At 42.1% G+C, this 13,136-nt stretch overlaps 1 protein-coding gene across 1 annotated transcript; it reads left to right on the top strand.

Annotated features, from left to right (window-relative positions):
• The first annotated feature begins 260 nt into the window (after nucleotides 1-260).
• LOC310734780 (corticotropin-releasing factor receptor 1-like) lies at nucleotides 261-12,112 on the top strand. Its single transcript, XM_083557218.1, has 14 exons — nucleotides 261-712; nucleotides 1,828-1,918; nucleotides 2,419-2,463; nucleotides 2,544-2,663; nucleotides 4,854-4,939; nucleotides 5,288-5,394; nucleotides 8,498-8,618; nucleotides 8,901-9,054; nucleotides 9,498-9,558; nucleotides 9,856-9,928; nucleotides 10,077-10,162; nucleotides 10,618-10,753; nucleotides 11,338-11,379; nucleotides 11,483-12,112. The coding sequence occupies exons 1-14, from the start codon at nucleotides 692-694 to the stop codon at nucleotides 11,621-11,623; spliced, it is 1,284 nt and encodes a 427-aa protein (XP_083413344.1). The 5' UTR covers nucleotides 261-691; the 3' UTR covers nucleotides 11,624-12,112.
• The last annotated feature ends 1,024 nt before the right edge of the window (nucleotides 12,113-13,136 follow it).

The following is a 13,136-nucleotide window of genomic DNA, read 5'->3' as shown; positions in this document are numbered from 1 at the left end:
TCTTCTTCTAAGCCTACATCATTGATCATCATCATCCTCCTCTTCTTCCTCTTCTTCTTCACCTAAGACTCCTATTATTCCTACTAGTAGTGGTGCTACTTTTAATTCTTCCTCTTCCTCCTATTATTATTATTATTATTATTATTATTATTATTATTATTATGATATAAATGAGATGTTTTTACCCCCAGGGTAAACACACAGCTGTGGGGGTTATTAGCGGTCAGCCCCGCCCACCCGCCTGCCAATCAAAGCCTCGCTCTGACCGTCCGGTTGCGGGAGTCGAGTGCGCGCGCGTGGGGACGTGATCTCCACTGGAAACCCTGCTGGACTTTAAAAAAAAAAAAAAAAAAAACGGGAAGAAAAAGAAAGTTCTCGACATCTTCGTGTTGTAAACTTTCACGCGCCTTCACTCCGTGTCTCATGCACCACGGAATCCCATTTGGACATTTCTGCGTCTTTGGACACCGTAAGTCTTCCTGCGTCTCGGTGCGTCGTGGACGAGACCATGGCGGGTTGTTCAGCTCGCGCGACAGCTCCACACGCGTGCATGGGCGCGCCCACGCTGGTTTTCCGTGCGCGTGGACGTGGGGCAGCTCTGTAAGTGGGACAGCTCAGAAGGTCCAGAGATGGACATTGCTTCTCCACGCTGGAGGTGCATGATGAACTGATTGAAAAAATCTGATCAAGGATGGAAATGTGGGTGCTAAAGGTAAGAAGACGAAGGTTTTCTGGTGAACATCTGGATTGATTAATTAGTTGATTGAACAGGTGTGTGTGTGTGTGTGTGTGTGTGGGGGGGGGGCGGCGCTTTCATTCCATATTAAGTTCTTTATTTGCTCTTACAATGAGTTCCACTCTTCTGGGAAGATCTTACATTAGATTTCATGGAGATTTTTGTAAGAGCAAAGTCTGGTACTGATGTAGGTGAAAAGGTGAGGAACCCAGGGGTGCGGTCAGTGTGAAAAATTCTTCTCAATTGGGTTTAGAGATCTACAGCAGGAGAACTTCCACATCGTCCATCCCATTTAAAGCATATCTTAATGAGATTTGAGCACATGCTGGACCAGGTTTGATAAACAATTCATTTTAGTGTATCCAAAGACATGAAAGTCTCCAAGTTTTAGGTTTGAAGAAGAAGCACATCTGGATGGAAAAGTATTGGGACACCTGACTTTTTCCACCCAGATGTGCTTCTTCTCCATATAAATTTATAAGGGTGCCAATACTTGTGCACACATAAAGTTCTTGAGCGTGTGATTGATACGTTCGAGCGAAAGTGTGTTGCATCCTCACGCATGCCTGCGCGACGTGACGTGATGAACGCGGTGTTGACATTAGGCTTGTCGTTACACGCAGACGCAGACGCAGACGCAGACGCCGAACCCTCAGCTGTTGATTTTGGCTCAAGTGCAACTTCTTAAAATAGCAAATAACTCAGAAAAGAGAGGGATGTGGGAACAAGTGAGAAAAAAGAGTGATATATTCTCTTTCAGCAACTCGTAACTCTCTCATTCTCTCTGTCTGTCTCTCTCTGTCTCTCTCTCTGTCTCTCTGTCTGTCTCTCTCTATGTCTTTGACTCTCCCCGTCTCTCTACCTTTATCCCTGTCTCTCCATCTCTCTCTGTCACTATCTGTCTCTGTCTCTCTATCTCTTTTCGTCACTATCTGTCTCTATTTCTCTTTTTATCTCTCTCTCTCTCTGTCTATTTTTCCCCCTGTCTCCCCCCATCTCTCTCTCTATCTCTCTTTATCTGTCTCCCCTCATCTCTCTGTTTCAATATGTCTCTCCATGATCTCTCCATCTGTCTGTCTTTTTTTTTTCAGGTCCTGTCTGTCTTGTCTTTCGGGGTTGTGAAGACGTCAGCCGATATCACCTGTGACGCTGTGCTAATGCTGGCTTCTGGAAACCACACATGTGTGTGTGTGTGTGTGTGTGTGTGTGTGTGTGTGTGTGTGTGTGAAAACATCTGTTCCTACAGTCCAGGCTGACCTTTGTAAAGCACACGGTGTGATGTGAAATGTTGCACTAAATGTTCTATAATATTAGCGATAGCTCTGATATCAGTAACGCTGACTAGCATGGCTAACTCGCTAAACAACTCATACTAGCTAGCGACGTAATAATGCAGTCAGGTTAAGGCCATTCCAGCTGTAGCACGTGGAACATCAGGAATAATCAGGCTGATAGCGAACGTGGAAAGTTAAAAAAGCTAGCGAACAAAAACAACTAGCCTAGCTAGCAAGTCTCTCAGCGTACAGATCTGTAGCAGCGGTGTAATGCTAGCTAGCCACATTTATATCAGAACTGATATAGCGGATGGAATAATGGCTAACTCGCTAGCTAGTTAATATTTAGCTATAACGAGTTCGAGGTTCGCTGTCCAAATGTGTTTGTCATCATTTTTTGTCCCCCAGTGAACCTTCCGGAAACTGCGAATCACTCGGACACGAATACCTCAGGTACGTGTAACGGTTACGCACGTCCTCTTACGCGGTGTCCGTGACGATACACTGTCAATCCTTCGCTGTGTGTTGTGCAGGTGTGTTTTGCAGGACGTCTATCGACGGCATCGGGACCTGCTGGCCACGTAGCGCAGCCGGGGACACGGTGTCACGTCCCTGTCCGGAGCTCCTCTACGGGGTCCGATACAACACCACCAGTAAGGAGAGTCTTTAAAGCATCACATATTATCAGCAGCAGCCTTTCGGCTCGCTCGCACGTCCCGCTACCGATAGACGCGACGATCCGAAAGTATCAGATCAACGGTATCGAAAGAATCGATTCTCGTGTCAAAATATCGCTTGTCCATAGGATTTTTTTTTCGAATACTTTTGGTCTCACAGTGGATATGCAGCCTCTCGCTCTCATATTTCTTCTTCACTTCGCTGAACACTGTACACACACACACACACACACACACACACACACACACACACACACACACACAGTGTCCCTATTCACATACTTTGTGCCCTGTCTGAACCACTTTGTCTCGTTCTGCGCGACTCTTGTCTTGTGTGTGTGTGTGTGTGTGTGTGTGTGTGTGTGTGTGTGTGTAAAATTTACAGTTTTGAAGCTAAAAAGGTGGTTGTACAAACTACACAATACGACCAAAAGTTTATGGACACCTGCTCATTTATGGAACATCCCTTTCCACATTTATTCTCCATGTGATGTTATAATAAGGTCCACTCTTCTTCTTGATGTTCTTGTTCTTGTACTAATCAACGGGTTCACGTTGATTAGTATCAATCGTGTCTACCGATGATCAGACTTGAGGAGCAGGTGCTTCGTAGATGTTCGATGTGATGCGCCGGAACCCGATTCTGAACACGAGGAACTTTCCTGTAACGTTAGCGGTGGTTGGAGTAGATGAAAGTTGGGCTGGAAATTGGGGGGGGGGGGTGTATTCTGGTTTATTTTTACTCAAGTACTTTCATGAAGTCAGCATTCAGTACATATCTAGGCTGCGTGGCAGGCGTGCACATAACACCTGTGTGTGTGTGTGTGTGTGTGTGTGTGTGTGTGTGTGTGTGTGTGTGATCAGAGCTATTCTTCACCTCTTTATTTAGTTTTACGAGCCATCAGTCACGCATAGTGATACACACACACACACACACACACACACACACACACACACACACACACACACACACACACACACACACAGTATTAAAAATAAAACAGAATCTATATGAAACATACCTTTTACAACCACTAGGGACACTGTGACTATACTTCATTACTCTTTTGAATTCTGATTGGTCAGAGATTTAGCATTGTCTGGAAGGAGTCTCCAGTGCCAGTCCCCACGCTACAGTGTCTATCATTGGAAAGGGATCACCAGGGTTCGATTTGATTTAGGGCGTAACATCTGGGAAGTAGCACAGCTGGCCTGCATTTCAGTTTGCGTCTCGTTCTCTGGACAAACGCTGAGTCTCTTGGCATCTCTGGCATCTTTTGCATCTTTTTAAATGCAATCTGTAGAAAGTTTTTATCCAGATGTGGAATTAGCATTTTTATCCAGATGTGGAATGTGCATATGCAGCAAGTTGTGGAATCTGAAGATGTATACCTATGTGGAATTAACCTTTTTATTCAGATATAAAATTAGCATCTTTATGCAGATGTGGAATTTGCAACTTTAGCCATTTGTGGATTTGGATCTACAGACAGATGTGGAATTTGTCTTTTTCTTTATTCAGCTGTAGAATTTGTATCGTTATCCAGATGTAAAATGAGCATCTTAAACCAGATGTGGAATTAGCAAAAAAATATAATAAATGATCTATATGTGAAATTTGCATCTGTAGCCAGTTGTGGAATTTGCATCTTTTTTTAAATCAGTTGTAGAATCTGTATTTTATCCTGATGCGGAATTTGCATTTTTCTTATCCAGATGTGAAATTTGCATCATGATCCAGATGTGAAATTTGCATCTGTAGCCAGTTGTGGAATTTGCATCCTTTTTTAATTCAGTTGCAGAATCTGTATTTATATCCAGATGTGGAATTGGCATTTTTAACCAGATGTGAAAAGAAAAATAAAAAAAATAAAATGAATCCAGATGTTGAATTTGCATCTTTATCCAGATGTGAAATTTGCATTTGTAGCCAGGTGCGGAATTTGCATCCTTTTTTATTCAGTCAAATTTGCGTCTTTATACAGATACAAAATTAGCATTTTATTCAGATGTGGAATTCCGGAACTTTCGAATTCAGGATCGTTGATGATTTTCTTATAACGAACACCGATTCTAACATAATAACATCATTTAACATTTAACAAGGACAAACGACTGGCAATTGATCGAAATGTTTCAGCTTTTTTTTTTTTTGGTCTTCTGTAGATCAAATCTTCCGGAAGTGTCTGGCCAACGGGACCTGGGCTTCCAAAAGTGACTACACCCAGTGCAAAGCTATTCTCAGTGTGCAGGTAATGTGAGATCCACACACTGTGAAAGACCAATCACTTTGAAAAAAAACAAGCGTTCGGGAATGGCGCAATGGTGCACCTCTCAATCATCTCAAGAACTGAAGTACCATCTGAAGAACGTGAAGTTGGAGAAAGTTTTGTGGGCATTCGGCCCCAACCGCACGTGCAATGTGTGTTAGCTTAATCCTTACTGTCCCTACAGTGAAGCATGGTGGTGGCAGCGTGACGCTGTGAGACGCTGCTAAATCCTGCTCATGGAGAATTTTTGAAAATTGCAATCCAAGAGCATCATCTAACCAACCTGAACATGTGTGTGTGTGTGTGTGTGTGTGTGTGTGTGTGTTGCAGAGGAAAAGCAGGCTGCATTATCAAATTGTGGTCATCATTAACTACCTGGGTCACTGCCTGTCTCTCTTCACTCTCCTCATCGCCTTCATCATCTTCCTACGCCTCAGGTACGGCTGTTGGAAATGTTCTTTTCGAGGACCTGCTCCAGGTCCAGCTGGTCATGTTCAATGTCTCATGTTTTGCATTTCACGTTCGAATTTTCACGTTTGGTGGGTCATGTTTCACAAGATTTTCAAGATTTTCACTCTTCAGATTTGACGCAAATTTGGGTCACGTTTCAAGTTTCAAGTTTTTCACGTTTTTCGATTGGACTCTTTAAATTTGACTCTTCAGATTTTCACGTTTTGACGCTTCAAATGTTTGACCTTGAAAGTTTCCCGATTCCTGTTTCACTTTTCAAATCTCACGCTTGACGTTTTTACGTTTCACGTTTCATAGTTTCGACATTGTTCTGTTTCTCTCGTGCTGGTTTTATCAGTAAAGGTATTTTTAAGTCAGTTTTATTTCCGAGCGAAGCGCGAGGCTAAAAAAAAAAGGTTACCTTATGAACGGAAGCCTCGGGGGATCAAGTGGAATGAAACCGAACTGCAGCAGAGGAAAAACCAATTCTATTCTAATTAAAACAAACAAACAACAAAACTACAGTTCAGTTTCATTTTTGTCAGGTTTATAGAAGGTACGTGGAAATGAAATGAAAACGGACCGAGAAGAGAGTTCATATAGGGTTTATATAGAGTTCATATAGAGTTTATATATTGTTCATATATATAGCTCATATCTGGTTCATATATAGTTCATATAGACTTCATATAGCACTTAGAAAGGGTTCATAATGAGTTTATATAGAGTTCATATAGAGTTCATGTCCAGTATATATATAGTTCATATAGAGTTCATATAGGGTTCATATAGAGTTAGTATCCGATTTATATATAGTTCGTATACGGTTCATAAAGGGTTTATTTAGAGTTCATATCTGTTTCATATGGAGTTCATATAGAGTTTATATAGGGTTCATAAAGGCTTTATATAAAGTTCATATACAGTACATGTAGAGTTCATATTCGGTTCATATAGAGTTCATACAGAGTTCATGTCCGATTTATAGAGAGTTTATAAAGGGTTCATATAGAGTTTATTAAGGGTTTATATAAAGTTCATATCCGATTCATATGGAGTTCATATACAGTTCATATAGGGTTCATATAAATTTTGTATCCGATTCCTATATAGTTCGTGTAGGGTTCATAAAAGGTTTATATAAAGTTCATATCCGGTTCATATACAGTACATGTCAAGTTTATATTTGGTTCATATAGGATTCGTATGCATTACACTGTATATTACAGCTATAATGAAGGTTTGAATGACGTATATCATGATGCTCATCTCTCTCTCTCTCTCTCTCTCTCTCTCTCTCTCTCTCTCTCTGTTTTTCTCTCTCCATCGCCTCCCTGCTGCTTTTTTGTTAAAACTAGGACACACGTTAGTGCAGCATTACAGAATAACAATAACAGTTCATTCTCAGGCCACAATAGCACAGCATGTGTGTGTGTGTGTGTGTGTGTGTGTGGTGGGGTTGTAAAGTGTGTATGAGTGCACACACTGGGGGATCCAAAAACTTAATCCAGCACCAGAATAAATGAATAGTATATTAAAAATGTCGGGACTTTTAAACTCATAGATATAGAGAGTGATTAAAATTAAATACCCCCCACCCCCCACCCCCCCCGACTTAACTAAACATCCTGTGTCGTAGTTACTTATACATATGCAGGTTAGGAGATGCCACGGTGCATTCGTACCTGTCGTGTGATATTTTGGATCTCGATCTAGAACCTCAAACAGCATATGTTAATATGAGTCACAAGCGAGCCGGTTTGTTTTATGGTTTAATTCTGTTCCTGCTTGTAAACGCTTTATACAATGTCACCCGACCTGATGTTGTAACAGCTGTCCTGCTCCGTCTGTGCCAACACGAACAATTTGTTTTGGGGCTTTTAAAAGACTTTTATTGGCGTCTTAAAGGGGATCGAGATGCCCGGTATGTTCCCCTGTCAGCGCGGCAACCAGCAGTTAATTAAACAAATCCATGTGCCGACGAATCACCTTGCAGCGTAAATAGTCGATATGAACGAAAGAGCGCCACTCTTCTGGGAAGACGCTCCTCTAGATTCGAGAGAGATCGGTGCTTGCAGGTGACGTGAGGAGGCCTGGGGTGCAGTCAGCATTAAAATAATTCATCCCAAAGGGGTTCAGGAGATCTTTCACATCTTGAAACTTAATGGAAAGCATATCTTCATGGAGATGTCGTTCCGAATCAGGGTCGGGTCTCCCGGGTTCAAGCGAAGGGAAAATTTCATGGTTCCGGGGTTTTCATTTTTTGAGGTTTCGAATCGCGACAACATTTTATCTAAATCTAAATATTTAACATACTGATAATATACTATACAGGTAAAACTGTAAATAAAAAAATTATAATATATTATTATTTTTATTATTATTATTCATATATTTAAATATTTCATATTTAAATATTCAAAATACTTATAAAGGAATTACAATTTGGTTTATTTATTTATTTATTTTTTGTTATAGTCACAACTTTTTTTCTTTTTTAAGTTTGAGTTCCTGGCTGACGTTTTAAGAGCCACTCTCGTCTCGTCCATCACGTCCCCACAGGATGGAGGCGGCTTTTTAATAATAAATAAATAAATATGAAATATAAATACAGTCGGAGGAGAGAGAAAAGTGCTCTGGATACAGTGTGTGTGTGTGTGTGTGTGTGTGTGTGTGTGTGTGTGTGTGAGACTGAGATTATTTTTAGCGTGACTTCTTGTGCAACGTGCTGGAAAAGGCACAGAAACGGGTGCAGAACTTCTGCAAGCGTCAGGCTGCAGTTAGATGCACAGAGGCTTCCAGATGTGCTTCTTCATAGGGCGTCTTTGGATGAGGTAGCATGAGATTTTCTATTGGGATGAATGTCAATGCTGACTGCACCCCAGACCTTCTCACTTCACCTACATCAGTACCACAAATCTCCACAGGCACACTCCAAAATCCAGTGGAACATCTTCCCAGAAGAAGGGCGAATGACATTTGTAATGGGATGTTCAGAAAGACACACACACACACCAGTCGTAATTCTCAGGTGTCCATATAGTGTATGATGTAATGATTCGGGGTTCTCTTTTTCTTTCGGCGTGTCAGGAGCATCCGCTGCCTGAGGAACATCATCCACTGGAACCTGATCTCCGCCTTCATCCTGCGAAACGCGACCTGGTTCGTCGTCCAGCTCACCATGAGCCCCGTGGTTCACGAGAGCAACGTGGTGAGACGACCGAGAACCATTCTTTGGTCCTTCCTGGTATTTTTCCTTTTAAGATCAGGACGTAGATTGCGACTGAGTATAAAAGCGATTGATATTTAATGTTTATTTATTATTTCTCGATCGCTGATCACTGCGCTCTGGAGTCCGCAGACGAGACGTTCGGTCTGGCGGGATCTGAAACGTCGCTCAGTATTAACTGCATCGCAGATGAAGCCATGCCTTTTTATGAACTTTCACAAAATCTCCTCCCTCTTTCTGTCTATTCCTCTATCCCTCTCGAAGCCCTGGTGCCGTCTAGTGACGACGGCATATAATTACTTCCACATGGCCAATTTCTTCTGGATGTTTGGCGAGGGCTGCTATCTCCACACGGCCATCGTGCTCACCTACTCCACCGACAAGCTCAAGAAATGGATGTTCATCTGCATCGGATGGTGTACGTTCCCCCTCTACTAATTCCGCCTCCTGGATCAGTTCGTAGACTCCTTCAACTCGATTGCATTTAGTTTACACCAAGAGACACGCGTCTCCATTCGCTGTAATAAAAAGCTCAGATCTTCTGGAAAGATGTTCCGATTCTCTTGGATTCATTCATCCACAAGGGCGACATTAAAGGCTGAAAACATTCACCTCAAAAGGGTTTATAGCTCTAAAGCAGATCGGCAACATCTTCCCAGTTCATCCCAAAGGGTTTAGAGCTCTGTAGCCATTTGAGATGAATTCATGTAAGCCTCAAAAATCTTCATGGAATACACATGAGTGGGAAAGTCAGATGTCCAAATACTTTTGTCCAAACATGTTTAGCATTGTTCGTTTCACATTTGTCTTGTTTAAAGGTTCAAAATCAGGAATCATAAATATATTCTCCTGTGCGATTAGGTGTTCCATTCCCTATTATTTTGTCCTGGGCCATTGGGAAGCTGTACTACGACAACGAGAAGTAAGTGTGTGTGTGTGTGTGTGTGTGTGTGTGTGTGTGTGTGTGTGTGTGTTTAAATGAAATGCTAGAATACCTTGTGTAACACTACTGTAAATACACAACCATACAATCTATTTATATATATAACTGCTCAGAACTGCTCAACAGTCCTGGGTTTTCTTTGTTGCGTTTTTCTGCTTATTTGTTTCTATATGAATAAATATGCATGTATATATTTACCATTTTTCACATTTTCTTTGCAAATCCGTCATAAATTCATCCACATTTCTTGCCTTCTTTTTTTCTTTTAAATATCAGGTGTTGGTTCGGGAAGAGAGCCGGCATATACACGGACTACATCTACCAGGGCCCCATGATTCTTGTACTTATGGTGAGAACACAATTCAATGTTAATTTTATACACCTATATACAGTAAATATATATTTCATTATATTGTATTTCCTTCGCCCAGTGGACTGAAAGTCACATATCAAATAAACAAATTCATTTATTTCAATTTTTTTTTTTTCCCCCACAGATCAATTTTGTGTTTCTCTTCAACATAGTACGGATCCTCATGACCAAACTCCGAGCCTCCACCACATCGGAAACCATCCAGTACAGGTACGCACGGTCCCGAGTTACGCAAATACCCCATTAGTCAATTTAAACCTTACACTGACGTACACCGTGTGGCCAAAATAATTGGAACACCTGACATTTTTCTTAACCTTGGAGGCACACAGTTATGTAGGATGTTGATGCTGAGGGCATGACATTTTCCATTAACATGAAGTAGGAGACCCTGTTCCAACATGACATTTGTGCACAAAAAACAGGTTCATGAAGATGTGCTTCTCATTGGTTGGACAATGTGGAAGATCTGGTAAAGATTTTTTTTTTTTTCAGACTGCACCCCAAGCCGCCTCCTACACCAGTACCTCATTTTACTAACACCCTCGTGGAAATAGGATGTTCGAGAAGATTTACAGACCAACCTTTGGCCATGTAGTGTATGTTTTTTAAAGAATCTAACAACGGATTTTGCTTTTTTTTCCTCCACAAACTCGAATCTGCAGGAAGGCGGTGAAGGCCACGCTGGTGTTACTGCCTCTGCTCGGGATCACGTACATGCTCTTCTTCGTGAACCCGGGAGAGGACGAGATCTCGCAGGTCGTCTTCATCTACTTCAATTCCTTCCTTCAGTCCTTTCAGGTAAGTGATTTAGCTAGCTGAGCTGGAAATGAAGCGAGGGGGGTTCAGTAGCTCTGGAAGTGGAACGGATGCGGGGAGATAAAAAAAAAATTAAAAATCGCCCAAATCACCGCATCCGGTCACTGATTTTTAATTTTGTATAAATAAAGACATAATTAACACTGTAACTGCATTACACAGGAAGGGACAACAGTCTGGAGTGATGTGTATGTGTGTGTCTGTGTGTGAGAAAGGAGAACTTGGCCTGGAGTTTAGGTTTCTGTCTCTGAAGTTCTTTCATGGTCATTTTTGTTTCTACATAAATCTATAAATGAGGAAAGGAGCTTGAAGGAGAACAGCTTTACACACTTTCAGCACCTGGACAGTTCTTTTCTCGCCTTCACTAGTTAGAGGTTTCTTTCTCGTTCATTCCAGAGCAGTTCAATAGGATTTAGGTGCAGTGACTGGGCAAGGTCTTTCCATGATTAGATATCACTCCAGACGACTGTTTGCTCTCTAAATAATGCGTACAGAGCTACACTTTTCACAGCCTTGCAGCCAGAACTGTTTTCAGATTTTGAATGCAGATTTCTTCACGTTTTCAGGGCTTCTTCGTGTCCGTGTTCTACTGTTTCCTGAACAGCGAGGTAAGCGAGACACTTCACAATGTAGCGTTCTGATTGTAGCGTTCTGAAGTTAAACTCTTCATGGGGATTAATGCTAGGCATGCGTGTTTGTTTCTGTGAGCAGGTACGCTCGGCGGTCCGGAAACGTTGGCACCGCTGGCAAGACCACCATTCCGTCCGCGTCCGGGTCGCCAGGGCAATGTCCATTCCCACCTCGCCTTCGCGCCTCAGCTTCCACAGCATCAAACAGTCCACCTCCGTCTGACAATTTAAAAGACAGAAAACGAACCTGGAGGGGAATAAAGGCAGATGCTCTGTCGCTACGACGACAGCGTCTGGACAACTACGGATGCTACAAACGGATGCAGGACTTTACTCACGTGTTGGCAGCATGTTTTTCCAAAGACTTTGTAAGAATCATTTACTTCTAGTTGGACCTAAGATGGGTGACTAGCTAGCTTTGCTGACTGACTAGCTTCCATATTCAGCTAATTGTTTCCACAGGTTAGCTGCAAGGGTTAGCTCGTCCTACAGCAGAATTAGCGTCATAGTTTCTGAATGTAGACACGTTTTCTGACTTTTGCTAGCTTAGCGTGGATGCCTGTGTCCGTTTCATATCCGCTAGCGTTTTATTCTTTCTTCCTTTTCACATTTGCTAGTTTTGTTTTAAAAATCAATTCGCAGCTAGCCGGCTAGCTAATACATGTCACGTGGGACGTTGTTGAACGACCGATTAAAGATTTCCCGTGTGAAATAATTGTTATTTTTCTTCTCATTGACTCTTTAACCGGCCTGAGGACACATCACATGCAGCTATCAATGTGTAGCGTAACTCAGAAGCTTCTCAACCAACCCCTGGAGATAAATCAGGACCCATTAGGACGCGGTTTGGCCACAAATTTTTGCCCTGTAAAATTTCCTTCCTAATGACCTTTGCTTGATTGTGTACATCCAGGGCATGCAAAAGTCATCCTTTTTATCTTCTGGGGAATTTTTTTTTTTTATTATTACTTGGCCGCAGAATAGCTTTGCAGACCAACAGCATTCCACCCCCTGCATCCGCAGCTGAACAAACATTCGCCTCCTCAGGTTCATGGGGCTAAACGCTAATCCATGAGATCATTGCTAGCATAAACAGGACTTCCTTAAAGGGATATTCCAGGGCTCACACTGAAATTTTTTCTTTCATGTCTATGTATTATGTTTTTGTATCAGCTCCAACTGCTCTCAGGTGGACATGGAAGGTGTTTGGTATCTAAGAGTGTGTCTTCAAGGGGACTTTCAAGGAAGGTGTTTATAGTAAAGGAGCTGTATGTCCCCCAACAGTGCTTTTAAACTGGTTAAACCAGTAGCACTTTCATGGACACAAACACACCAATGTCAGTGTGGTACCATAAAAGCAAAGGAATCCCCAAACCATGATTCATCCTCCACCAGGCTTCATAGTTTTGTTGTTGCTGTCTGTATTGGGTATTTGTATCAAATTCAAATAACTAGAACATTGAGGACCATCCACATGGTCTTGAATGTGTGACGTGTAGCTCCCGGCGTGAATCATGGTGGTGGGAGCATCGTGGTTTGGAGATCCTTGGCCTGCAATCGTATAAAGAGGAAGGGATCCAAGAACAAATCCACATCTGAGGTAAGGAACCCATACATTTAGCCACACAATGTAGGTCTTTATTTGTCTGAATGTCCATCTAGGAGTTTTACTGAGAGTAACCTTGACCACCAGAGATCGCTGTTATAGCTTAAGGTCTGTGTTTGGTGTAGTGAGT

This window comes from Silurus aristotelis (assembly GCF_946808225.1).
Source record: "Silurus aristotelis genome assembly, chromosome: 1".
NCBI classification, from domain to species: domain Eukaryota; kingdom Metazoa; phylum Chordata; class Actinopteri; order Siluriformes; family Siluridae; genus Silurus; species Silurus aristotelis.
This window is presented reverse-complemented; position numbering and strand designations above follow the sequence as displayed.

What these genes read in the sequence shown, in the direction of transcription:
- LOC310734780 (XM_083557218.1), top strand. Translation starts at nt 692, where the DNA reads ATGGAAATGTGGGTGCTAAAG. An exon ending in TGGAAATGTGGGTGCTAAAG is followed by an intron (nt 713 to 1,827) that starts GTAAGAAGACGA and finishes TTTTTTTTTCAG; the next exon opens with GTCCTGTCTGTCTTGTCTTT. An exon ending in GTTCATCTGCATCGGATGGT is followed by an intron (nt 9,055 to 9,497) that starts GTACGTTCCCCC and finishes CTGTGCGATTAG; the next exon opens with GTGTTCCATTCCCTATTATT.